The sequence below is a fragment of the Sceloporus occidentalis genome, unplaced genomic scaffold (assembly GCF_023333645.1).
Source record: "Sceloporus occidentalis isolate IW3139 unplaced genomic scaffold, rSceOcc1.0.p SCAF_4, whole genome shotgun sequence".
Taxonomy (NCBI): domain Eukaryota; kingdom Metazoa; phylum Chordata; class Lepidosauria; order Squamata; family Phrynosomatidae; genus Sceloporus; species Sceloporus occidentalis.
This window is the reverse complement of record NW_028316984.1, coordinates 175,034,606-175,060,627: the sequence shown is the minus strand read 5'-3', so window position 1 is coordinate 175,060,627 and position 26,022 is coordinate 175,034,606. Positions and strand designations below refer to the sequence as shown.

Genomic DNA, 26,022 nt, shown 5'->3' with positions numbered 1-26,022 from the left:
GTCGAGCTGTTGCACAGCACTAGTTGTAACTGTCAAGCAGTTTTTAAGGGCAATGTGGTGTATAGTCTAACCAAGAGGCAATTAGAGCTTGAGTCATTGGCTAAGTAGCTTTTCCTAATAGGGATGCTGCTGAGCACCCTATAAAACTAGAGAAAGTCTATGAAAATAATTGGATGACTTTGGCCAGACATTGTTTCTCAGCTTTATATACCTTAAAGGGTTGTTGAAAAGACAAAAATGCTTAAAAAAATAAGAGTAATGTTACCATGCTCTGGAGGTGAAGGATGACCACTATAACCTTTTTCACATGGACTTCTAAAAAATAAAAAATATGACAGAAATTCCTTATGCTGCCCTTCTTGTTCCTGATACATGTAGTCTCCCGTGCTGCAGTTGTTGGAAGGAAATATAATATGCATCCCTGCTCTAAAGTAAAAACAATGCTGTTGACTTTCTTGTAATTATATTATTTTTCCTTTCAGGGGAGCCAATGGAGATATTTATGCAACTATCCCTGAAACGGGGCTAACCAATCGAATCAAAGCGTTGTTTGAACATGCAGTTGAGACAGAAAATGGGGCCCATTGTCCACTACTTTGGAGGCTCTATATAGACTTTATGGTAGGAGAGAGCTGGGGAGCCATAGTGGACCCTCCCCTTCCTTTTCCCAACCCTGTGGGTAAATTCTGAATGCGATGATATTAGTTTAAAGAAAGGTAACTGACGTTCGTACCCAAAATGACAGATTTGTCCTGGCTAAGTGGGAGTCCCAGCCAGTGCTTTGCTCCCCATCATCATCTCCACCACCTGGGTGTGGGGCAGTGAATGCATTAAATCAGTCCTCTGGAAGCTGCTTAGGCCCTGAGATCAGAACACAGCTGGCTCTTGAAATGGTAGCTAAATGCAGGGAAGAGGAAGGGAAGCAAAATGTAACTTCCTGTCTGAGACTCGGTACTCAGGCAGCTCTTGGAGCACTTTGGTCCACCTGTTCACTTTCTCTGTGCTTCAGAAAGGGGGGAGGCTTGGGACTATATCACATTGCACTGTTACAGTGCTATTATTCCACTTTAATTGCTATGACATCCTCCTGTGGAATTCTGGGGTTTCTAGTTTAATGCGCCCAAGAGCTCTCTGGCTAAGAATTCTGAGTTAGTTTTAAGATTAATTGTATTATTTTTATTGATGTATTTTATATGTATTTTATTATTGATGTATGTGTTTTAACGGACTGTAATCCCACCTCGATCCATCTGGGAAAGGCGGGAAAATATAAATAAACAAATGAGCTGCAATTCCCAGGATTCCATAGAATGCAGCTATAGCAATTTAAGTGGAATAATAGTGTGTAACAGTGATAGCTGAGTGATTCACAGAAGTTCCATCATCAGGATTAGGTTTTCAGGCCACTGCATGCCACTGTGGAGAAGGGAAAGGAGAGAGGAGGAAGTCCTGTTGCATGGAAACAGTGCTCTTCTGTTCACAAAAGGCAAGATAGTATCCAAGTTACTGCATTCAGTCTCCTTCCTTGGAAGTTTTTAAACTGAGGCTGGATGCCCATTTGCTTTGATAGTGAGTTCCTGAATGGCAGAGGGTTGGACTGAATGGCCCTAATGGTCTCTTCCAACTCTATGATTCTATGTCCGTGGTAGGCTTATGAACATACTAGGTTTTGTAGACTTGAGCCTACAGAATTATATAAAGGTTTAAAATGAGTAAAATAACAGGAATAGTGAATCACAAAACAAAGATCTGGAAGCTGAAGTAAGATATGAAGGACCAATGCACTCAGATTATGCAATAGAACTACACAGTCCTTTTGAATACTGTTGTTACAATGTATTGTAAGCCACCTCGATCCCGTGGGAGAGGTGGGATAAAAATAAATTATCATGATCATGATTATCATAATCATTAGAGAAATTTTCAGTCTTAATTTCCAGTAGTGTCTTTTCTCAGTTCTAATAGAAACATGTTGTACATAGAACTTGGCCACCTGGCAAAACTTGGAATAATAAAATGCCATTTGTGTCTTTCTGTTTCAGGTTTCTTTGGGTGATAAAGAAAAAAGTAAAGGACTATTTTATCGAGCACTTCAAAACTGCCCTTGGACAAAAGTATGTCTCAACGGATTCTGTTATGTATCTTTTAAAAAAATAAAATAAAAATTAAACCACCAAGAAAAGAGTGTGCCAAAATTTAGTTGTTAGAATGTATAGTTGTTTATATAATTGTTTGGATAGTCACCGGTGGGGGATCTCAAGTAGCAGATTTCATATACTGGCAAAAGGTTGAAATACATGGTCTTTGAGGTTGCTTCCAGTGCTACGATTCTATTTAATACATAGTGAGCAGTTGTGGCCTTCCAGATGCTTTTGGACTGCAACTGCCATAAACACCTGTACTGGCTAGGTCTGATGAGAATTGTAGACCAGAAAAATATTTAAGTGTCCAGTTGCTCAGTCTTAATTATAGAAAGAAAATACACTGAAGGGTGTTCCTTTCTCCAGTCTCACTAGAAGTTGTATTTTGGGACATATCATGAAATGGCATGGCTTATGACAGGGGTAGGCAACCTGCGGCCCGCGGGCCAGATGTGGCCCGGCAAGGCCTTGGGACCGGCCCCAGCCTGGTCCTGCTGCCGATTGCTGCCGGAGCCTTTGGCCTCTCGCGTGAGGGTGTGGGGTCTTTGGCCTATCAGGAGGAGGCGGGCAAGGGGGGCAATTGTCTATAGAAGCCTCAGAAACATGCATTTATAGTAACATTTTTTAAAAAAATCAGCAAATTTTTTCGTGAGTCCTCCATTTTTTAAAAAACTGTCCTCCATTTGTCCCAGTTTATTTATTTATTTGATTTTTTTTTTTTAAAAAAATATATTTAATTATTTATTTTTTGGCTTCGGCCCCCCAGTTGTCTGAGAGACAGCAACCCAGCCCCCGGCTCAAAAAGGTTGCCTACCCCTGGCTTATGATAATGAATGATAAAATGAAAGAGAATAAAAAAAGAGAAAAACCATACTACAGAAGGATTGCTTCATTAAGGAAAGTTATGGCCCTGAGTTTGCAAGATCTGAGCATGACTATTGATAACCAGGCCTCATGAAGGCCTCTCATAGGATTGCTATGAATCAAAACTGACTTCACAGCAAATAACAGAATTATTCCCTGCCGATAAATTTTCTTGCTTGTTCATACCTGCCAGTTTTCTCATTCATGTGTTTTAAGTGCTAATTCATACATTACATTGTTTTGATTTCAAATGAAAATCTGGAATGTGTACTGCACTGGATTTTTTTGTTCAGTTACGAGTACTAAAAGATTGAAGGATAGGGACATGTGTACTGTTTGGGACTGTGATAGAAAATCCAAACTACTGTGGAAGGCACCTCTGCCCATCTGTCTCAGAGAGCTCTTTCACATGTGCCTCCATGCATTTCAGAAGCGAGGAAACAACATGTGTTTTTTTTGAGGCCCCAAATCATTTGGAGGGCTTAAAGTTGCAGATCCCCCTCCCTGGTAGATTAGGCTCAGAAGAGGCCTCTAAAACCAGATAGTTAACTGGAACTTGCCTTCTAGGGCATCTCTTGGTTGTCAAAGGTCCTAAAGCAGCCTGCTTCTCTCTACTGCATATTCCCTAGAGGGTGTAAGGGAACATTTTGAGTTGTTTTAAGGAAATAAAAAACATTGGTATGCTGCTAGGGCGCAGCCCTACAAAGTCTTACAGGGAAACAACATAGTGGCCGTACAATCTCTTTAGCTGCCTAATCCTGATTAAGGTATACATAACTTGGATAGGTATACCCCACTTCATTTCTTCATAAGAACTGTGCATGTACTCTTTTATTAAATTACACTTGTTCTGACTTATTACCGAATATTGTTTTCATCTTAATATTGTATTCATAGGTGCTGTATATGGATGCAATCGAGTATTTTCCAGATGAGCTCCAAGAGATACTTGATTTGATGGCTGAAAAAGAGTTAAGAGTACGGGTACCAGTAGAAGAACTGGAGTTACTGCTTGAAGACTAAAGAATGCACCAAAGATGTAAAACAGGCCCTGTGGTTTAATCTGTCCTCACTGTCTCTAGTTTGGGATATTCTACATGCTTGATGGATGAGAAATTTTGCATTTCCTTATCCCCATCCAAGTATATGTATTCTATTCAGTACGAAATTGCAGGTGGTGTCTGTTTTATATTAATTTTCAAAGTGGACTCTTTCAGAGGTAACTGTCAAGATGTGTAATGTAGCCAGGAGTACAGGGGACATAGCCATATACACTAGCTACAATCAGCTGCAGCCAAAGAGCAAACATTTTCCTCTTACTTATTTCATGGGTGAAAATCTAGAATTGGTCAGTTTTACAGTTTGTATCAGATTAGGCTAAAGGAAATTTGTACTAATTTTTGACCGCGTACTAGATAGATATGGACGTCAAATCTTGTAAAAGAATTTTAAATCAATATTGCACAACTAGTAGCTGTTGTAATATACTGTAAGTTTTCTTGTAAATAGTGCTAAATATTTTTAAAATTACTGGAATATGATTTTTTTTTTTAAAAAAAAGTGTCAGCATTTTTTTCTTGTTGCAACTTTAAAATTTAAAGCTGTGATCACTGTGATCTTGCATTCCATAATCATAGCTATTAAAAAAAAGGAAAAGAAAAGAAAAAGGACCTTCTCATTATGAATATAAAGAACTGTTTTAAATTAAGTTTTGTTAAGACTGCCTACAGGTTGAGGTGGACAGTAACACAGTTTAAAAAAAAATCCACCCTTCTTACCCTGTTTCTACCAAAATGTGAGAAGTGTACTCAATAACAGAGAGCAAATGCTGTTTTCAGTGCAGTCATGTAAGCTATAGCAGCTTATTTTTGTGCCCATGAGAGTTTTTTCTTTTGCCTTACAGTTATCTAAGATAACTTAGAGTGGTTACAGAATGGTAAAGGTTGGTTTTAGTTTTACATTCACATTTATTTTTACATTTCCAATGCTTATTTCCAGAAAAATCATAATTGTATGGACCCAAGCTCTTCAGATGGCTATTACATTTTCGATCTTCAGGCAAGTTGCATTTAGAGCAGATGTTGGAAAATTGCCACCTGTGGGCCACACACATCCCTTGGATCCTACCTTTGTGGCCCCAGAAGCGCTCTTCATCATTTCTTGGAAAGAAACCTCAGTGCAGTTCCTGGTTAGTTTTTGTCCCAAACTATGTAAGAAAGCCACCCCATGCCTGCATTTTCCTCTGCAGCCCTATCAAAATGGCTACATCCTTTTCTGTTGCCATTTGAGAGGCACTACAAAGGAAAATTGAGGTATTTGGGCTTGCTGTGTGTGTGGGGGTGGGGGGGAGGATTGGCTCCCAGCCCCCATACAATTGCCTACCCCAGATTTAGAGAATGTGACCCTCCAGATATTGTTGAATGCAGTTCTTAAATGTTTTAGCCAGCATAACCAATGAGGAAGGATTAGGAGCTGCAATTCAGCAATACCTGGAGGCGTGCATGTTTCCCATCCATCATTTAGAACACTACTACTCAAAATGGTAGTCCATGGAGGAGTGCGGGTCCTTGATAGGTTTCTAGGAGGGAAAGAACAAAATACTTGGGTGTGGGTAGTATTTGATTGGACTGAGTAGAATCAGTGCTGGAGGAAGAGGTATTCACCACTTAACAAGCAAGAGTTGTGTGTTTCTGTACATTAAGTTATTTCAGTGACTTAAAAACAACCAACCCAAAAGCCAGCCTGGTATATTCAGGATGCAGGTGTACAGTGGGACGTTGATATCTGCAGATTTGCCATCCACGGATTTCAGCTTCCTCAAACAGCAAGCCCCTGTTGTCCCCAATGGCCTGAAGTCCCGTTGCACCTAATGATGGTGCGGCCATGTGCATGCACCATCATTGGGGACAACGGGATTTGAGCATCTGCAGATTCTGGCATCCATGTGGGAGGGGGTCTAGAACAGATCCCCCATGGATACGAAGGTCCCACTATATTTAATAAAAATGGTCTAATCCAATAAATAAATGTGAGAAATTCTGATAAAATCACAAAGGAAGCTTGGAAGATTTAGCATGGTGGAAAACAAGTGTGTCCAGAGTAAGGCGACCAAAACGGTGAAGGGTATGGATGCCATGCCCTGTGAAGAGCGTCTTAGGGAGCTGGGGATGTTCAGCCTGGAGAAGAGAGTTCAGAGGTGATATGATAGCCCTATTTAAATATTTGAAGGGATGTCATATTGAGAATGGAGCAAGGTTGTTTCCTACTGCTCCAGAGAATAGGACCCAGAACAATGGATGCAAGTTAACAGGAAAAGAGATTCCACCTGAACATTTAGAGGATCTTCCTGACAGTAAGATATGTTTGACAGTGGAACACACTCCCTCAGAGAGTGATGGAGTCTTCTTTGGAGATCTTTAAAGAGAGGCTGGATGTCCATCTGTTGGGGTGCTTTGATTGTGAGTTCCTGCATGGCAGAAATGGGTTGGACTGGATGGCCCTTGTGGTCTCTTCCAATGCTATGATTCTATGAAAACAGCCTTATGTAAAGACTTCCCTTTTCACTTAAACAAGCAGTAAAGGATCAAGAACTGTCTTTATTTTATGCCACCCATTGCTCCAGTTTTATGGCTGTGCCTTCACATGCTGTTGGAGTCATAGCAGTAATTTCATACCCTCGGCACTGAAGCAACACTCCCTGGATCCTCCTGAAATATCTACTTAGCTAGTTTAGATTTACAACCATAACAAAACCCATAGTAACTGCTGAAGGACTGAAAGTGGGAGCAAACAGGAATGCTGGGACAGTTCATTACTGGGTGTGGTCTTTTTTTAAACTAGAAAGATGGACACAAGGTACCTCTGTTTGTGCCAAGAATATTGGGAACATAGTAACAATTATAAAGGTATCTGAATATCATAATACCCAGCCTACAGGCATCACAGCTATTTCTTATAAGGAGCAGTAGGGACAGTTGTTTCGGTCCAAATGGAAACTGCAAAACATGATTTGCAGCCATTAAAAGCCTTTAATTATCCATTACTCTATAAGGTAGAAGCCTCATGGTAATTTTTGCAAGATGCAATTAAATAATGTTAACTTGGACCTGCTCTGTTATCTAATACAAGCTGTCAACAACCAAGCTGCTAAAGCATTCAGCTGTTGTGTTGCAAGGTCTGCTTGCAAAACAGGCCTTTAGTTGAGATCTCAGAGGAGCCAAAATAGTATTCTCTGACAGAGAGATGTTCTCTCCGGCAGAAGTAATGTAATTTGGCAGGCAAAGGTTTCTGTTTCATCACAGGCTTTCTTCAAAGAGTGTTCTTTGAAAACATTTTCTCTCCTTTCAGAGAAAAGGTGGAAAAATACTTGCACTATTGACTCGTCTCCTATTGGGCATACTTGAAAATAAATTCAACATAACTCGGATAAATTTAAGGTCAAGCTCACTTACATTTTGGATCTGTAAATATTTAGGGCTTTATATAGTGAGGATATATGCCAGTGTCAAAAATTTAAACCTGGTTTTACTTTGCTGGCAGCTAACCAGGGCAACCTGAGCAGTGTTGTGTGTTATGAAGGAGCAAAGGACTTGTACAGCATCTGAATAATTAAATTAGAAAAACCACTATAATTCCTCCACGTTTGGGGTGGGTGCTGTGGCATTTAATTCTATTTTCATCTCTGTGTATGTTTACACATTCTCAACAATTTTTGGCTATTAGACATTTGAGATTATACATTACTTTGCTCCCTGTTACTAATGTGACTATAAACAAGCAGATTGAGTTTAAAATAGGAGAGAACAGCCATGGAGTTGACCGGCACGTAAAGCTCCTCATCCCTGAACCAGAAACAAGACAGAATATAGCATTATCTATTGGTGCAAAATATTTCTATTAGCCTTGACTTTGGTGAAAGTGTGTTGTGACACAGACCTTATTTAGGCTTAAAAAAATAAAGAGACATGCTGGATCAGACCAAAGGCCTATTCCACCCATCATTCTACTCTCACGTTGCACAATTATCTCCCACCACTTTCAAATCCTTATTCACATCAGCCCTGTTAAGGTCGCCAGTGAAGCAACTAGAAGCATGCAACTGTGGTTGAAATCTTAGCCACAGTTATGCATTACCAGTGTGCATCAACAGAAGCAGCCCTCCCAGTTACAGAGAAACAGCTAGATTAACCAAGATAGCATAAGCAACAAAAGTATGGGCAAGTGAGCATGTGTTAGTACAGGTAACTCCTATCTAGCTATTACCATCTTCTAATAAGTATTTTGTCACTGAAATATCAGCAAAAGGGCACCTGCTCACAACAGCTCTTTGCAATTAAGATCCTTTGTCAATATCTATTTCTAGTACTTGGTAGCGTCACAGCCTGCTTTTAAAGCTTGAGATAATATGAAAGCAATTTGCTTTCTACATGGCTTAAATTGTTCACCGGAGCCATGGGAAACCCCCTCAGGCTTAGAACACATACTTTATAATTCAAAAGTGGAGGGAATCTGCTACGCATTAATCGTGGTGTTTGTAGCACAGCAGAGAACCAAAAATACACCCCAGGTGGTTTTGAATAATACATATGCAGTACCTAATTTTGTTCAGTGCTTCAAACTGCTTGATTCAGACCTTTTTTCAGTATTAGGCCTGCTTATTTAGCTTCCCATAGGAAAAATGCCTGTAACTTTTTTTTACTAGAAGCAAACTGCCCTCCCCACTACCCCAAATACAGTTTTCTTGCATGTTTGTCACTGGAGACAGGAAATTGGGTTAACAAGAATATCGCAGCATCAAGCTGGTAACCTCCAGATGAGCAGGACTAGTCCACTTGGCAGGTTTCTTTCTCTTACATCAATAACTTTCACTGGTGATGTCACAACCTGCTAGGGCATCCTTTCTCAACCTGGTCCCTTCCACACGTGTTGCCCTGTAACCAAGGCAGCATTACCCATGGGTGGATAAGATGAAGGCTTGCCATCTAAAACATCTGGACAATTTTTGGTTTGGCAAGTCTGCTTTACCACTAGTCAGGTCAGCAAATCTGGCCACCCAGCACTATCTATTCTGACACTGGTTCTCCATGTACTTAACTGTGGATTTTCCCACTGCCTATGAGCAGATCCTTTTAACTGGAGATGTCAAGAGTTTCTACTGTTGTTGTCATGTGCCTTCAAGTCATTTCCAGTTTATGGCAACCCTAAGGCAACCCTATCATGGGGTTTTCTTGGCAAGATTTCTTCAGAGGAGGTTGCCATTGTCTTCCCCTGAGAACATATGACTTGCCCAAGGTCACCCAGTAAGTTTCATGGCCAAACAACAAATTGAACCCTGGTCTCCAGAGTCCTAGTCCAATGCTCAAATCATTACGCCATGCTGGCTCTCCAGAGGTTCTATGCCTAGAGCATTTGATCTATCAAGACAAACCCAATCTACGACAAGAAAATGAATCACTCCTCCACACTTGTTACGTGTTCATCACATAAGAGGATACAATTAATCTTTAGTACAGTACTGACAATCTCAAACTTAAGGTAAATAGTATTAATTTTAGAATAAAATTGGACATACCAAAGTAGTGGTGTAGCCAGTTTTACACTGCTAGACTGAAAGGAAGACACTGTGCTCCTTTGGGCTCTTGCATTTTTAAAGGCAAACCAGGTTCATCTTCAGTAATAGAATATCCTGAAGCAGGCAGCATTTCGATTTAATTTCCCTGTGACATATGTCCAACTTTTCATTCTGTCAGCAATACAGACTTTTATCTATCTTTGCCCAGGAGCAATCTTGGCTGTGAAACCTGACCCTCACTCCATTTTATCAGTTTATGAATCTAGCACATCCTTGGAACTAGGTTGTCATGGAGGAGAGTAAAGGAAACAGGATTCCCTTCAGTGGCCTATGTCAGTTTGCTTAATGGATCTCACTGCCACTGAAAAAACACTACAACACATGTGCTGGATAGATTTTCTATGAACCAGGGGGCTTTCCAACCATTTCCACCACCAAGATCTTAATTTTCACCCCTTCCTACTTTGTGGAGATACACATTTGTAATATGAGCCAGTTGTAGCTGTACCCTAGACCAGGTTACACATGTTACGGAGCCTGGTGAAAGATTTCAGTGGCAGACAGGAGGACTAAAAGGCAGTGGGACAAGTGGGCACAAACATTAGAAACCATCTTTGCTTAAATTTTAATCTAATTATTCCATTTCACTTGGAAACCATTTTTTTAATGACAAAGTGTTTTACAATGAATGAAATTACAATACAGAAGAATTCACTTCATGTTCAAATGGCAAAAGCTCTTCTTTCTCCCCTCCAATGCCTTAATCCGTCATGCTTTTTTCTGTATTCTGAAAGAAGGTTCCAATAATTTTCCTCACCCCAGGGAGAAAAAGAAAGTTAAAGATAGAGGCCCTCTGGGGTGCCTTCTTGTTTCTTGTAGAGAACATTTTCTTTAGATTTTTTGAAGTCTTCATTTGTTACTTTCATTCTCCGTTCCCGCAGAGCCATCAACCCAGCTTCTGTGCAAATTGCCTGCCAAGGAGGGAAGACATATGTTAGAATATTATCGATCTCATTTGTACCAAATTATATGAAAAAGTAACTTTCAAATAAGTAAGTTGATTACCACTTTTTGCAGCACTGTTCAACTCAGGCTGCAAACCTATGCTTCAGAGGGAAGAAAGGCATACTGACCACTATCTACTTGAATTAGGAAAGATTCAAGTTACTAATTCATAGTTTTTTGTGGGTTGTTTGGGCTAAGAGACCGTGTTCTTTATTCCTGACATTTCGCCAGCAGCTGTGGTTGACATCTTCACAGAATGCTGGCAAGGCCTCAGGGTGTCTGGTAGCCAAACCTTGTTTACTTTAAGAGTCTCTTCTTTCCTGTTGAAGTTGTCCAGGTGTTTAAGGATTTCAATGGCTTCCCTGTGCATTCTGACCTGATAGTTGTTGGCATGGTCTAGAATTTCAGTGTTTCCAAACAGCATTTTATGCACATGCTGTCAGTCCAAAAAAAAAGGGGGTGGTGGGGTCCCCAGCAGACAATGGATCATTAATTAAATAGACACCCTGAGGCCTTGCCATTCCACAATAGAACAATACACAGATCAACATGTAAATCGCTTCCTCTCAACCAACAGTATATATACCCCACTTTCTTCTATGCCAGCATTCGCTGAAGATGCCAGCCACAGCTGCTTGCGAAATGCCAGGAATAAACTCTTCTAGAACATGGCCTCATAGCTGAAAAGCCCACAAGAAACTATGGATGCCAGCTATGAAAGCCTTTGGCTTCTCAAATGTTACTAATTCTTTTTTTTAAAAACTTTTCTAAAGTCAGGAGTGCTCATCAACTTTTCTGGCCAGAACTGTTAAAGGCATTAATAAACAAGTCAGAGCACTTAGAAGGGGAAAATTCAGTCTGCATAAAGACTCTTACCTTAATATCTGCACCAGACAGATCATCTTTCGCCATTATCAGTTCATCCAGAGTCACATCATCTGCCAAAGTCATTCTGCTGGTATGAATCTGAAAAATACGCTTCTTGGTTTTTTCATCCGGGAGAGGGAATTCAATCTTCCTATCAATACGTCCTAGGGAATAAAAATTCAGCCAGCTCACATTTTTGGTAGATTGAACCTTGGGAAGGAGTTTCACATTTAGGACAAAATCATTTTGTTGCTACAATTAAAGAGTTTTGTCATTGAAACAGTTCCCACAGCTGTACAGTCAAATGCATAATTAATTTTTTGGGACTCTTCCATGATTAATTAAGTATATCTGGTCTCTTCAGTTTCCATAAGCTGTGCATTTCTATTTACTGTATTTATATACTGCCTTCCTTCTGAAGATTTCAGAATATTATGTACCTCAGATGGATTTGTTTTTCTTTCAATGCACCTCAAAATATTTAAGGCTTCCAGGTCATCTCCTATACAAACCAATTATTTAATATCTTGTCTTATTCCAGAATTGAGACCCAAGGATGGCTTCCAACATAATCAGAACAGATAAATATAAAAATAGATAAAAACAGGTAACGGTAAAATCTAATTGCTGACCTCTGACTTCACCATAGTTATTGTATTGTTTTTAAGTATGTTTTATGTTTTAAATTCTACATTGTTTAATTGTATTTTAAGAGGGGGTGAGTTGAGGGTTTGGACTGTATATTTTAATCTTGTAAGCCGCCCAGATTGCATTTTGTAGAGAGGCGGGATATAAATAAATTATTATTATTACTACTACTACTACTACTACTACTACTTACAAAAGGTTTAGGAAGCTGAAATACAATTAAACAAACTGTAATATCAAAATTCTACTGAATTAAAAAACATATTAAAAATAGAACAATAAAAAATTGAAGATGAACACAGCACCTATCCATTAAAGCCAGTTAACTTCTGAAAGATGGCTGGATTTTTTTTAAAAAAAGGTTTTGCCTGCAGCTGAAAAGAGGGAGTGTGTTTTAGATTCCATTGGAAGGGATGTTCAATAGTTTGGGAGCAGCCACAAAGAAGGCCCTTTCTCCCTTCCCTACCAAAGATGCCTTGAGCATGGCAGAACCAACAGAAGGACCTCCTCTGAAGTGTTCAGTGCCCAAGATGACTCATATGGGACAACACAGCCCTTATGATATATCTTTGAACCAAGTTCTGAGATCTAGTATACAGAGTGGCATTTGTTAATGATTTGCCTCTTTTTTTGCTTCTCTTTATTTCATCTTCTGCACTTCAAAAGTCTGAGCTCCCCAGGGAAGGAATGTGCCTTTCTTGCTCCTGATAGCCCTGCTGAATGTATAGTGATGACATAAAATTAAAAGCTAAACTAAACTAAGCTACAGAAATGCTATTATTTGCTCATTTAGAAACACCAGCATTTTAAGTGTTAAGGCAATTGTAAAGTGTGAAACAAACAATATACAATAACAGTATCTGACCTGGCCTGATTAAGGCTGGGTCCAATGTTTCTATTCTGTTAGTGGCCATAATCACTTTGACATCTCCGCGTGAATCAAATCCATCTAATTGGTTCAGCAACTCCAGCATTGTTCGTTGGATTTCTCTTTCACCACCTGAATTAGAGTCATACCTTTAAAGCAGGAATAAAAGGGAACAGAAGCAAAGTTACATGCACCAGGCATCCAGAAAGACAATGTTTGTTTTTGTATACAATAAAGTGATCAACAAGTCACAGGCAAAAAGAGTTGAGGCACAAGCAATAACCACACAGACAACTCTCACTGAAATCTTGTTGGTGCTGGTATTAACTCCTGCTACACCTACATATGTCCTTTTAGGCTTGTTGCCAAAGGAAGGATGACTGCCACTACTACTGATACCTTGTATGAAGAAGTACCACCTTCTGTCTTCCCCAAATCTCCCATCATTCAGCTTCAACTGATAATCCCTGGTTCTAATACTATGAAAGGAGGAAAGGGGGGATTTTCTCTACCAATTTGCTCCACACCATGCTGTGATTGTTTGTTTTTAAAGCAATGCTTTAGAAACCTAGGAAGCTGCTTTATATTGAATTACATAGTTGTGATCCATATATTGGTGATAGTGACATGCAGCTGCTCTCAATGATTTCAGTGGGATTATGCCCTACTTCTGTGACTGGAGAGCCTTTTGACTGAACCTAAGATCTTTGGCATGCAAGAGATGTGCTTTGCCACTGAGTTACAGACTCTCCCCAGTGATTACTACTATAGGTGTAGCAAACTGTACCAACAGTTCAGCTATAACAGCTTGGACAGTTCTGGCACCTATAAGCATATGAGAATTGATCACAGTATCTTCAAACTTATCCTTATAACAGGAGTGCAGGACATGTGGTTTTTGAGATGCTGCTGAACTCCCAGTAACCCTAGACAACACACCCAATGGTGAACAAGGGTGAAAGTTGTAGTCAGCAAGACCTGGAAGCCCACATGTTCTCCATCCCTATCCTACAATAATGAAAGTAAAACCTTTGCCCTAAAAAAGCTGAAATTATGGAGAAACCAGAAATAAAAAGCCTGCAGGGGAAACGATAAAGATCCTCTGGGGAAAGCAGTACACAACACAGTTATTTTGCTTTCCAAACCATACCAGTAACTAGAGAAAGCAAATAATAAAATAAAATAAAAATAAGTAATTGAATTGACAGAAATGTATTTGTGGAAGTGACATTAATTTCCTATACCTACCTTTTGGTACCAATGGCATCAATTTCATCAATGAAAACTATTGATGGGGCATGCTCCTCAGCCACTCGAAACAGTTCTCGGACAAGTTTTGGACCATCACCCAGGTACTTCTGTATAAGTTCAGAACCTACCACTCTTAGGAAAGTGGCAGAGGTCTGATTTGCCACTGCTTTTGCCAATAATGTTTTACCTGTTTGATTTTCAAGACACAGAAAAGAGTTGTACCCACATGGGACTCATCTGTATTACACAGGTATGATTCATATTTGCCATTCAGAATTACTGAAAACATTCCTGTTTGTTATTGTTAATTGCTGTCACTTTGACTATGATTTATGGTGACCATATGAAGGAGTGATCTCTAAGTCACCCTACCATCAACAGCCATGCACATACTGCTTATGAAAGCTTATCTCAGGAAGTTAATCGAACAAACAATGCAGGCACTTCCCTTGAAATAAATACAGATATAAAAATTTAAGATGGGCTCTACGATTTGAATACAATTTTTATGCCCAGCTTTCTGGCAGACAGGAGGCAAAATGTTGGCTCATACTAATTACTGCATTGTCATCAAGATACTTTCAGACAGACTCCTGTATAAACTAACATTTCCCCTAGTACTGAGGTCAGGCTGGCCGGCCTGAAGTTTCCCGAATCCTCTTTTTTGAAGAGAGCACCAATGTCTGAACTCATTTAGATTCATTAGCTGATATCTGACTAAGTCCTTATCTAAACTTGACTTGCAACCCTGATTCCTTATCAAGGTTTCTGCTGATACATGGAAACAGTGCTTTTATTGTTGGGGGAGGGAATGAAACAAAATAGGTACTGAGCAGTTCTGTCTTTTAGTTGTGATCTGTTACCATTTTATTATTCTTGCTGAGCAGCAGTCTCAACATTTCTTTTGTCACTATCGTGCTTTCTACATATTTGAAAAAAACCCTCCTTTTTGTTGCTTCCTTCTTGCCTAGCCAGTCTCAGCTCATTTGGAGTTTTACACTATTCCTCCAAGCATTGGCTACACACCTGTATTGTTCCTTGGTGATTCACCTCTTTTTTCTTTTCATTTCCTCCCTGAGTCTACTGTGCAGCCACATTGACTTTTTCAGATGTTTCCCATTTTTCTCTTCCATAGGATTGTTTGTGATGATGCTTTTAGTAGTTCCTTATTCATGTAATCTACAATAGTTGGAACTAACCAACAGAATTCCAAAATCCCCCCGCCCTGCCACTAAACTTTAGCCCTTCTTCAGCAAGCACATAAGCCACTGTGTACACTTAATATTTCCATGCAACCTAGTTATAAAGAATAGTGCTAGCAACAAGAACAGCAGTAATCTACCCTGAATCTTCAGGCAGAATATCTGTAATACTCATGAACATTTAAACCAGGGGTAGGCAACCTTTTTGAGCTGGGGGCCGGGTTGCTGTCCCTCAGACAACTGGGGGGCCGAAGCCAAAAAATAAATAATTAAATAATTTTTAAAGTGGAGGACACGCAAAAAAATTTGCTGATTTTTAAAAATATGTTAATATAAATGCATGTTTCTGAGGCGTCTATAGACACTTGCCCCCCTTGCCCCTGCGCGCGAGAGGCCAAAGGCCCTGGCGGCAATCGGCGGCAAGACCGGGCTGGGGCCGGTCCCAAGGCCTCGCCGGGCCGCATCCGGCCCATGGGCCGCAGGTTGCCTACCCCTGATTTAAACCATGATGAAATACAGGCTTCGGTGACATGGACAGCTTTAATATTTACAGGTAAGCTTTTTTTAAAAAAATGTTTTAATGCTATTACATATAGATTTCATTAAAAAGATATGAAAAACAGAAAAGGAATACCTGTGCCCGGTGGTCCATACAGAATTACTCCTTTAGGTGGCTTTATACCCATTTCTTCATAATATTCAGGATGGGTTAAAGGTAACTCCACAGATTCCTACAGACAAAAAATGTATGCCTGATCAATTCTGTTCTCCTTTCTCCAAAGATATTTACATTGTGCATTTTAAAATAGCAAATGCCAGCAATTCAAATATTTTTTCTAGACCACCAATATGATGCAATAGCTTAAGTGTCAAGTTTAAAAACAGAACCTTGAGAAACAAGTCTGGACTACTTGTTGTATGCCACACCTTGGAAAAGTCCTTTTGGGTTATTCTAGCAAAGGGATTTGGAAAATCTAATCCACAAAATATCATTTTCAAGCTCTGTTCTTAATCCCAACCCCCCAGAAATCTACAAGTTCCTCAACAACATACTTTAAGGTCAAAATGCACAACCTCCTGGGAAAGGGTTATGAAACAAAAGTTAACAGAAAGACTGACAACTGATCACCTCCTGTTCTTGCTCATTTGATCAACAAAATACTATTGGAGTTTTAAGTGAAAAGTGACTAAGCAACAATATCTATCAGAGATACTGAGGGAGGTTTTTTAAAATTGCATCTTAAAAAATATTATTACATAAAATGTGACTGTGTGGCATTACAAAAATGTGTGGCAGCTTATGAGTGCTAGAACAATGAATACCTTGATTTCTTGAATCTGGTTATCTAAGCCCCCAATATCTGCATATGTCTCTTGTGGGGCTTTCTCTACCTTCATCACCGTTACTAATGGATCTGTGTCATCCATCAGGACTCCTATCACAGCATGGACCTGAACAAAATAATAGGTAGCAGCATTAATAAATAAAGCAGCATGTCATTCACATTTAAAAGCAACACATTGATTTGAATTTTTGTTCCATTAATTTACAAGCAAGGGAACCATAGATCTGTGGAAGAGTTCATCTGGTCAAAATGAGCTCGAGAAATCCATTTGCCAGCAGCAAGCACCTTATTTCTCTGACAAAGATGTCCAGCAAATTTCAGAGAACTAGATGGGAATTGTTTCAGACCCAAAGCTGACATGAGACCGACCCTTACCCCTCTTATGTGCTCAGCAAGGTGTAAAATAATGGTTACCCATCCCTCCTTCAAGTCTTATCATTTTGCTGAGTGATGATCTCCATTGGTTCTTTCTGTTGCTCAACTACTGTATATACTCATGTATAAGTCTAGAAACTTTAGTCAAAAAACTGAACCAAAAAACCCCCTAAGTTGACTTATCCATGGGTACACGTAAGTACTGTAACTCTTATAAAAAAAGGGTACCATCCTCTGGTAAAAGGCAAGAGTGTAATCAGTCCGGGAAACACTGGCCCTCTTCTACTCTCTCATCTGTCTTCTCATCCTCTCCATTTAGCCTTTAGTGTGAGCACAAACAATTATGCCTGGTGGAATTTTGTTAATTGTTTTGGCATTGTTTTCCTTTACTTCATCTTTTGGATCCTTTGTTACATGCCCTCAGGTTTTACCCTTGACTTATCACTGTCATATCAAAACCCACAATTTTGGCCTCCAAACCTGCCCTCGACTTATACATGAGGTCAACTTATAGTCGAGCCTATACAGTATTTCTATTCAAGCTCATCACTACAAGAACTTTTAATTTTTAAATATGGGTGCCTAAGTTTCTTTGCTCTCCTCTTCCATCTTCTTTCTGTTCTTCTTGTGTGGTATGTCTTTTGGATTGTAAGCCTATAAGAGTAGACTCTCTCTCTTTTTTGCCAATCTAATGTCAGTTTCATTTGGTTGAAGATCACAGGAAAAAAATTAAAATATTTGTTATATTTTACCCATTTTCAATGCTTTGCATCAGAGATGGGCTAAACCTCTCCAAAGATTTTATGACTTACCTTATGATTAAGCAAAACTGAACAGCCTGGCTCTAGCAAGTCCTTGTCCACAAAGGAGAGAATGCTGACATAGTGCTCTGAGCCCACAGATGTGGATACAATGGCATGATTATCATCAATTATCTCCTCCAGTGTTCCCACAGACATTGGTGTCCCCCTCAGATCATCCACCTTTGATCGCTCTTCCTGCAGATAAAAATATACTGTGATCATGTGTTACATAAATTCATCACTTATCAACCCTCTATGTCTGCTTTACAGTCCAGACTGATGAGTTCCCAATTTATTGGCATCCTGAATTCAAAGGGAAAGGCGAAACACATGCATGCTAAAAGGGCAAGGACCTCAAACTGAAGCCACTACATATGAGGCTGCATAAAACCCACACCAGACCTTGAGAGACTGCATCCCCACACAGCCCTTTAAAAACATTTTTTTCTTTACTCAAAACACTCCATAAGCCTCAAGAGCAAGAATGGGCATAATACAGTTGTCCCTCCATATTTATGGGGGTTAGGGGAACAGGACCCCCGCGAATATGAAAAATTCATGAATAATAAGCCCCGCCCACTTTCACTCCGATGCATGGGAGGGGCCAGAGGGAGCTTGCCCAGCTCTTCCCCCACCCACTCTGCCTTTCACCGGCTCTGGGAAGCCAAAGAGTCAGGAGGTCAGGGGAAAGAGGCATAGATGCGCCTGCCTCCCTTCATCCCATCGCCCCGCCATCCTGTCCCTTCCCAAAGCTGGCTATAGGGACAGCAGGGCGAGGGGATGAGGAGAAAGAGGTGTGTGCCTGCTTCTCCTCTTCCCCTTATCCTTCAGTCCCTTTAGCCAGCGCTGGGAAGGGACTGAAGGGCGAGGGGAAGAAGCAGGCATACGCCTCCTCCTCATCCCCCACCCTCCTGTCTCTTTAGCCAGCTCCTCCATTTGCCTGCTCAATCGCTCCCCAGACAGCTGAGGGAGTGATAGGGCAGGTATAGAGTCCCGGAGGGATGGTGGTGCCTGGGCCCTTCTTGTTCTTTTCCCAAGGCAAGAGAGGGGTCTCAGACTCCCCTCCTCATGCCCTGGGAGGGAAGGAAAGAGGGCTGGCTGGCCACTGCCTCCTCCTTTACCAAGGCCTTGGGAGAGAAGGATAAAGGGCGGGCTGGGCCCTCCTTCTTCCTTTTCCAAGGCAAGAGAGGGGCCTGGAGACCCCCCTCATGCCTTGGGAACGAAGGAAGGAGAGCATGCAGAGCCCGATCACTTCCTTCCCCAGGGAGCAATGGGGCAGGGAAAGGGAAGAGGAGCCTCCAACCACCCTACTTTCTTGTGTCTTCAACTGGCTCTGAGAAGACACAGGCGGGCGGGGACTGAAGCTGATGAAAGGCAAGCTCGCACCTGCCTCTCTTCAGCTCCAGTACCTGCCCTCCCATTCGCGAATAATCAGAACCACGAATCTGAAGTCCGTGAATCCAGAGGGACAACTGTATAGCCCATGAGCCAAATGCAGACCCTGGGCCTCACTTTTGTGTCCCCTAAAGCACCCATAGTTCCCCAAAGACCTCAACTCCCCAATTTAAAAATAAACAGTGAGACATTTTGGTAAATTTTTGTCCCCAAATCATGCAGAAAACCACCAACTTTATGAAAAGATGTGACCTCCAACCCCAAAGCAGCCCATAATCCTGTACCCCTCCCCAAACCTCTGTTTCCTTCTGTAGTCTCTCCCAGAATTACAATATGAAGCAACACAACATCATCTTCTGTTGCCATTTTGAGAGGGGCTGAAGAGGAAAATAGAGCTATTTCGGCATACTATGAAGGTGCAACCAGGGGGAATTTGGGCTATTTTCACCATTTCACCATTTTTTGGGGACCCATCTAAAACAGGTTGGCAACACTGCCATTACCAGAAGATGTAATGGGTATCTTGAATTTTAAAAAAGTTTCATTTTCATTTCATAAACAAACAAATAAAAGAATTTGAGGCTGTGAGAGACCCATAGGAGGCTGCAAAAATTGTTTGGTGATGCAGAGGACCTGTAGGTCAGAGTTTTCCGACCTCTAAATTAGATAAATATTTAGAACAAATGTGTATTACAAAAATTTATACTCCACAGAGACAGCAGAGATAAACTGAGAATAGGTTCTTGTCTATTGACACGATCATTACTTTAAATTGCCAAATATAACGCCTGTGATGATGTGCTATGACCCTCTAGGTTCTAGACCATTCATATTTATGACTTAAGGCAACTTAATACCTATTTACTGTTCTACAAATTATAGACCATAATTATAATAAATTTAGTAAAATTCTATCATACAGATAGAATGGAGAAAGGCTCCCCTGCCAGTCCCTCAAAGCCTATTGAGCCTCAATGAAAATTTAAGACTGGCCCGATTTTCAGAGCGATTTTCACATTAAAATCATCCCAAAGCCCGACAATTGATGTACATCAGTGTATATTAAAACCCTTCACAACACACACTAAACTCTGGAACTTCACTTTCTCAAATACCTTCATTTTCTCTCCAAAAAGTGAGAGGAATAATGAATAAAAGTAAAACACCAGGACATTTGATGAACCAGATATTTAGAATGAGGAAGACTGTCCTAAATGAACAAACTTTCCACCTGAGAAGGTGGAAACTATACTAAAAATGGTCTGAGCTACAATGGAGTAAAAACCAATAGAGAAAAGAAGATAATTTGGGGATGTGGAGGGAAACTCTTGTTTTTCAAAACCTACCTCTTGCTTTTCTTCCAAAGGCTTCATCTGTTCCTGATTCCTGATGAATTCCTCTTCCATCAAAAGGTAATCTTTAATTCTTTCCAGCTTCAACAGTTTGAGTCTGCACTGAGTGTGAGGGGTTACTATAATTAAAGAAAAATGCAGAACAACAGAAAGTTAAAATCTGAGATAAAATATTAGGTCTGTGTACATGACGTTGTGGGGAGAACAGCAATTTAACACACTGCTGGCATAAGACATTTTGCTGTCCGAAGCAATGGACACGATCATGCCACCTCTCCATTCCATGCACAGATATCAGCTGAACCTTAACTGAGCACTGCATAATGGGACAGCAATATCCACCATGCCCAAGGACAGTAAACAAACAAGGAATTCAGAGCAGATAACGAGGGACAAACTGTTGTGTCTTTTGTTGATGGTGCTGATATCCTCACATCTGTTAGTGGAAACTGTCTCACTTTACCTATTGTTAGAACTGGCCGGGCTTTTTCTCCATTATGCCATACCATGAATTGGAATGACTTTAAACTACTCCCTTAATCTTTCCCTTACCCATGGGCATTGCTTTTTGGTGAAAGCATGGAGATCTGGACAGCCAGCATGGTATAATCGTTTGAATTGGGCTACGGCTTTAGAGACCAGGATCCGAATCCTCACTCGATCATGGAAACACACTAGGTGAGTTTTGGGCAAGTAACACTCTCTCAGCCTCAAAGCAAGGGCAAAGGCAAATTCCCTCTGAAGACACCTTGCCAAAAACATCCCATTATAGGTTTACCTCAGGGTCACTATACATTGGAAATGACTTAAAGGTACACAACAATAACATGGACATCTGAACTGAACAACATCAGACAGGAACATAAGCTTCACTGTCTGAGCTTTTAAAACACAGGCGCCCGGTTCTGAACTGGGGTCCTTCTGTATATAATGCATGTGTGCTACTGTTCAACATGGCTGCTCACCAAAATGAACACAAACTAACTGTTCTTACCCAAGGGAAGTTTGCTAGCAGCATCTGGTCCCTTTGTTTTCTTCTTCTTTTTTCCAACTCGGGTTGGAACTGGAGGCTCATATTTCTTTTTCTTGTCCTTTTTATTTAAAAAATCAAGCAGAAAGAGTCAGAATGGGGAAGATGTTTAAATGCTATTATTAGCCCCCAATTAAGGCAGACTTAATGAATCAACAGTAATATAGTAATGTCAAGATTTAAGTAACTTCCACTGATTTTAATAGGTTTATTATAACTGAGACTAACAATAGGATTTAGATATTACTGTTGGCCTTCTGATTTGTTGGGGGTTGAGTTCCAGACACACACCCCTCCCCCCCATATATCAAAAATGCCAGACCTCAAGTCCCATTACCATCAGTGGCTGTTGATGTGCATATGGCTATGTTGGCACAGCTGCATACACACGCCCCCATTGATAACAACAACAATAATAAATATTTATTTATATCCCACCTCTTCCGCTTTGAGGATCGAGGTGGGTAACAACAAAGTTCATGCCATACACAATAATAAAAACAACAAGCCCCACAAGACCCGGCCCAACCCTCCCTCCCAACTATAAAATTAAACGGTAAAACATGGTTAAAAAGCACATAACAATACATCAAAAATTAAAAACAAAAACAAACCACAAATAAGAAAAATAATAAAAGGAAAATAATAAAAGGAGGGGGATTCAAATGGTTCTGGACATTATCAATCGGGGAAGGCCTGCCGGAAGAGAAAGGTTTTTGTCGCCTTTTTAAAAGCCTCGAGTGAGGATAATTGGCGAATCTCTTCTGACAGGTCATTCCAAGCTTTTGGAGCGGTGACAGAGAAGGACCTCTGGGAGGTCACCGCCAGTCTGGTCTTTCTACATTGTAAAAGGATTTTCCCAGAGGATCGGAGTGTACGGGAAGGACTGTATGGGAGGAGGCGTTCCTTCAAGTAGAATGGACCCAGGCCATTTAGGGCTTTATAGGTGATAACCAACACCTTGTACTGTGCCCGGAATAATGGGACGGAGCCAACTGTGGAAGCTTCAGTCTGCAGATGGCTAGTGTGCTGATACAGAGGGCCAGCCATAGTTAGCAATACAGTGTAAAGAAATATGGAGGAGGGGAACTGGAAGAGGGTATACTTCATCTCCATGATGTACAATTGCTCATACAATGCAATCGAGGAAAACTAAGATAGAAATACCAATCTGTAGCTCCTAAAAACAGTTAGGGATTAATACAATGGGCCCTTGGAATATACTGGGGTTTGGTTACAGGACCCCCCCATGGATACCAAAATTGGTGGATGCTGAAGCCCCACTGAATATAATGGCATAATAATATGGTGTCCCTTATATCAAATAGCAAAATCAAAGTTTGCTTTTTGTAATTTACATATTTTTAAAATGTTTTCAAACCATGCATGCCTGAATCCATGGATAAAAAAATCTGGGGATGTGGAGAGCAGACTGTATTTCTCTCTCAGACATACCCCAAGCACTAATTCATCGTTGTGTCCTGAATGCCATCCAAAATACCACTTCTGACTATCTCAGGTCCAGCCATCTGGCTGCGACAATGCATCCTGGGCATCCCTTCCATGCTGCTGCTACCACTAATATTTCACACTGGAGCCTGACATTAGGAAATCTGGAGAAATAACCTGCGCTTCTGAAGCTATTCTACAAAAACCTCCTAATGCGCCAAAGGGTACTCAGTTGGCTCTAATAATGACAAAAATAAGCATGATGTTTTAGATTTGTTGAGATAGATTTCAAGACTAGCCAAGTGTCATTTTTACAAAGAACAGAAAACAGTACAGAAGAGGCTTCAGGTAGAACAGTTTATTCTGGTGAAAAAGACTGTTTAAATGTTTCTGTTAAGATTAGCCATAATTTGTTTTGCCCACACTAAAGGGCGAGATACATTGAATGAAAAACAGAAACACACTCAATCTTCCCCTCATAGTCACACTGAAGGAGAAGCAGTATGGGTAATTCCTGGCTACAAATCAGTTTATAATAATCATGTCCAGAGTGGTACATTTCCTAAAGGCAACTGGTAAAAGCATTTGACAAGAGTCAGAAAACTGGACTGCTGCACTGTTAACCTAGTATCAATTCTTAACACATAAATGAGACATTAAATTACTTATGGGACCCTGGGAAGCGTAAGTGACAGGAAAAGGCAGAATCTAGCCCTTCCCTGTAGACTCAGGCAAAAGCAAACCTCTTTTTCAATTAACACAGGATAACCTTTCTAAAACCACCTCTAGTGCTGCATTTCACAAGAAAGACCGTCAGACATCCCTCCCACGTAAAAGCCCATATTTCTATGTTCTTTCTTACTTTGTCATCCTTCTTGCCACCTCCAGGGCCATGTCCACCACTTTGGCTTTGACCCTAATGGGAGAAAACAACAGAAGATCAGGTATAGCTGGGAAAAAACACAATTGGTTTCATCCTCTGACTAAACAGCCTTTCAGTTTGAACCAATGCTCACAAGGACTAAGCCTGAAGACCTATTGTCATTTCCAGGAACCTAGTCTAAGATATATACAGTGGCCCCCAAACTGTACTCCTCAAAGGATTTTGGACTTCAGCTCCCAGAATCCCAGACCATTGGCCAACATTGCTGAGGCTTCTGGGAGCCGAAGTCCAAAATCTCTTCAAGGGCACAGAGTTAGACAAAAACACTCTCATTTCTATACTAGTGCTTTCTGCAGAATCAGCTGCATCTTTAAACACCTGTGACCCCAGATGACATCTCCCAGACAGGGATACTTATATGTTTGCTGTTGTTTTTAGCTGACTTCAACTCATGGTGCTCCTAAGAGTAGACACCTCCAATCACTATGCTATCAGCAGCCCCTGGCATCCACACTTTGTTGGGATGTTATTTATGGGAACAACAGGGCAATGGCATATGAGTACATAGAGTGTGGAAGTGTGCCAATGGGCAATGCCTGGCCTGTCACTGTCGACGGATTCGTTGTTCTTTAGCCACCCCAGGGATTCTGCTTAAAGCAAAATATATGAATAGCCCTGTACCAACACATTCTCCCCTCCTTCCACCCAAATGAACGCATACTGTCCATTGCCCAGTTCAGCAGTGGGAGATATGCATACATCTCAGTGTAGCTGAGCGAGGTCTCTAAGCAGAGGCTGGATGGCCTTCTGTCAATGGGGATGCTTTGACTGGGAGTTCCTGCACGGCAGAATAAAGGGGCTGGACTGGATCAGGGCCCTTGGGGTCCCCTCTCACTCTATGGTTCTATGGCCCTGAGCCACGAAGGCCCGCCCCAGATGCATCCGCCTTGTAGAAATAATCCAGTTTGAGGCCGCTTTAGCTTCCAGGACCTAATGCTATGGAATCATGGGAACTGTATTTCTGTGAGACATTTAGCCTTCCCTGTCAGAAAGAGCTGCAAGTCCCAGGATTCCCTAGCCTTGAACCATGGCTGTTTAAAGCGGTGCCAAACCGGCTTGATGCAGCCTTTGATTGCCTCTTCCTGCCGCCCACCCGCTTCAGGAAGAAGGAGAGGCGATGACAAGGCAGAAAGGGACGGAGGGCGGCGGGGAGGGAGAGGGAAGGGCCAGGGGGGCAGCCCGCTCCCCGTCCTCCTCCTCCTCCTCCTCGCGGCAGGAGGAACCAGGCCCCGCCGCCCTCCAAGAAAGCCCAGCCTCACCATTCTGCTCACTCACAACCCGCCGACGCCGCCGCCGGAAATGCAGAGACGCCACAGGACGGCGGAAGCGGAAATGAACCAGGTACGGAACGCGACGAGGGTCTAGCCGTTGCTAGGCAGCGGGAAGCAAAAAGGGGGCGGGGCCAAGGGAAGGCCAAAACAAACCCTTTCAGGGAGGAGAGAGAGGAGGAGGAGGGGCGTTGTGGGAGGAATAACAGCAACAACAACAACGTACGGCGCATCTCTCTCTTTCTCTCTCTCTCTCTCTCTCTCTCTATATATATATATATATAGAGAGAGAGAGAGACAGAGAGAGAGAATATATTATTATTAATATATTATTATTAATATATTATTAATAATAATATATACTATATTATTATTATCATTTTATATCACATATGTGATGTGGCAATATATAATTATATAGTATATTATATATATACTATATAATTATTATTATGATTATTTTGCCACACACACACACACACACACACATATATATATATATATATATAATTGACATATGTGATGTGGCAAAATAATATATATATATATATATATGTAATATATGACATATATGTCAATAATACAATATCCCCCAGTACAGTGTACTTAGTTAAAAAATTTGTAACTAAGGATTGACCATCATA

General features: G+C 40.9%; 2 protein-coding genes across 6 annotated transcripts in view; one reads left to right on the top strand and one right to left on the bottom strand.

The window, feature by feature from the left end:
• The window catches only part of NRDE2 (NRDE-2, necessary for RNA interference, domain containing), a 47,152-nt gene extending 42,599 nt beyond the window's left edge, over positions 1-4,553 (top strand). For 4 of the 5 annotated variants that reach the window (XM_089522378.1, XM_089522377.1, XM_089522380.1 and 1 more), the window contains 3 exons: positions 483-621; positions 2,043-2,114; positions 3,903-4,553. In XM_089522378.1, the coding sequence (XP_089378504.1) occupies positions 483-621; positions 2,043-2,114; positions 3,903-4,028 (337 nt within the window). In that variant the 3' untranslated portion in view covers positions 4,029-4,553. The remainder of the gene's footprint in view (positions 1-482; positions 622-2,042; positions 2,115-3,902) is intronic. The other variant, XM_089522381.1, reaches the window with a different exon arrangement.
• A 5,624-nt stretch (positions 4,554-10,177) lies between these two features.
• Positions 10,178-25,432, bottom strand: LOC149315037 (26S proteasome regulatory subunit 4). Its single transcript, XM_089522382.1, has 11 exons — positions 25,370-25,432; positions 24,030-24,083; positions 21,683-21,779; positions 20,683-20,807; positions 17,951-18,136; positions 16,741-16,869; positions 16,052-16,148; positions 14,213-14,402; positions 12,962-13,113; positions 11,458-11,612; positions 10,178-10,547 (listed from the first exon to the last, which is right to left on the bottom strand). Exons 1-11 carry the CDS (start codon positions 25,370-25,372, stop codon positions 10,413-10,415), a joined length of 1,323 nt encoding a protein of 440 aa, XP_089378508.1. The 5' UTR covers positions 25,373-25,432; the 3' UTR covers positions 10,178-10,412.
• Between the last annotated feature and the right edge of the window lie 590 nt (positions 25,433-26,022).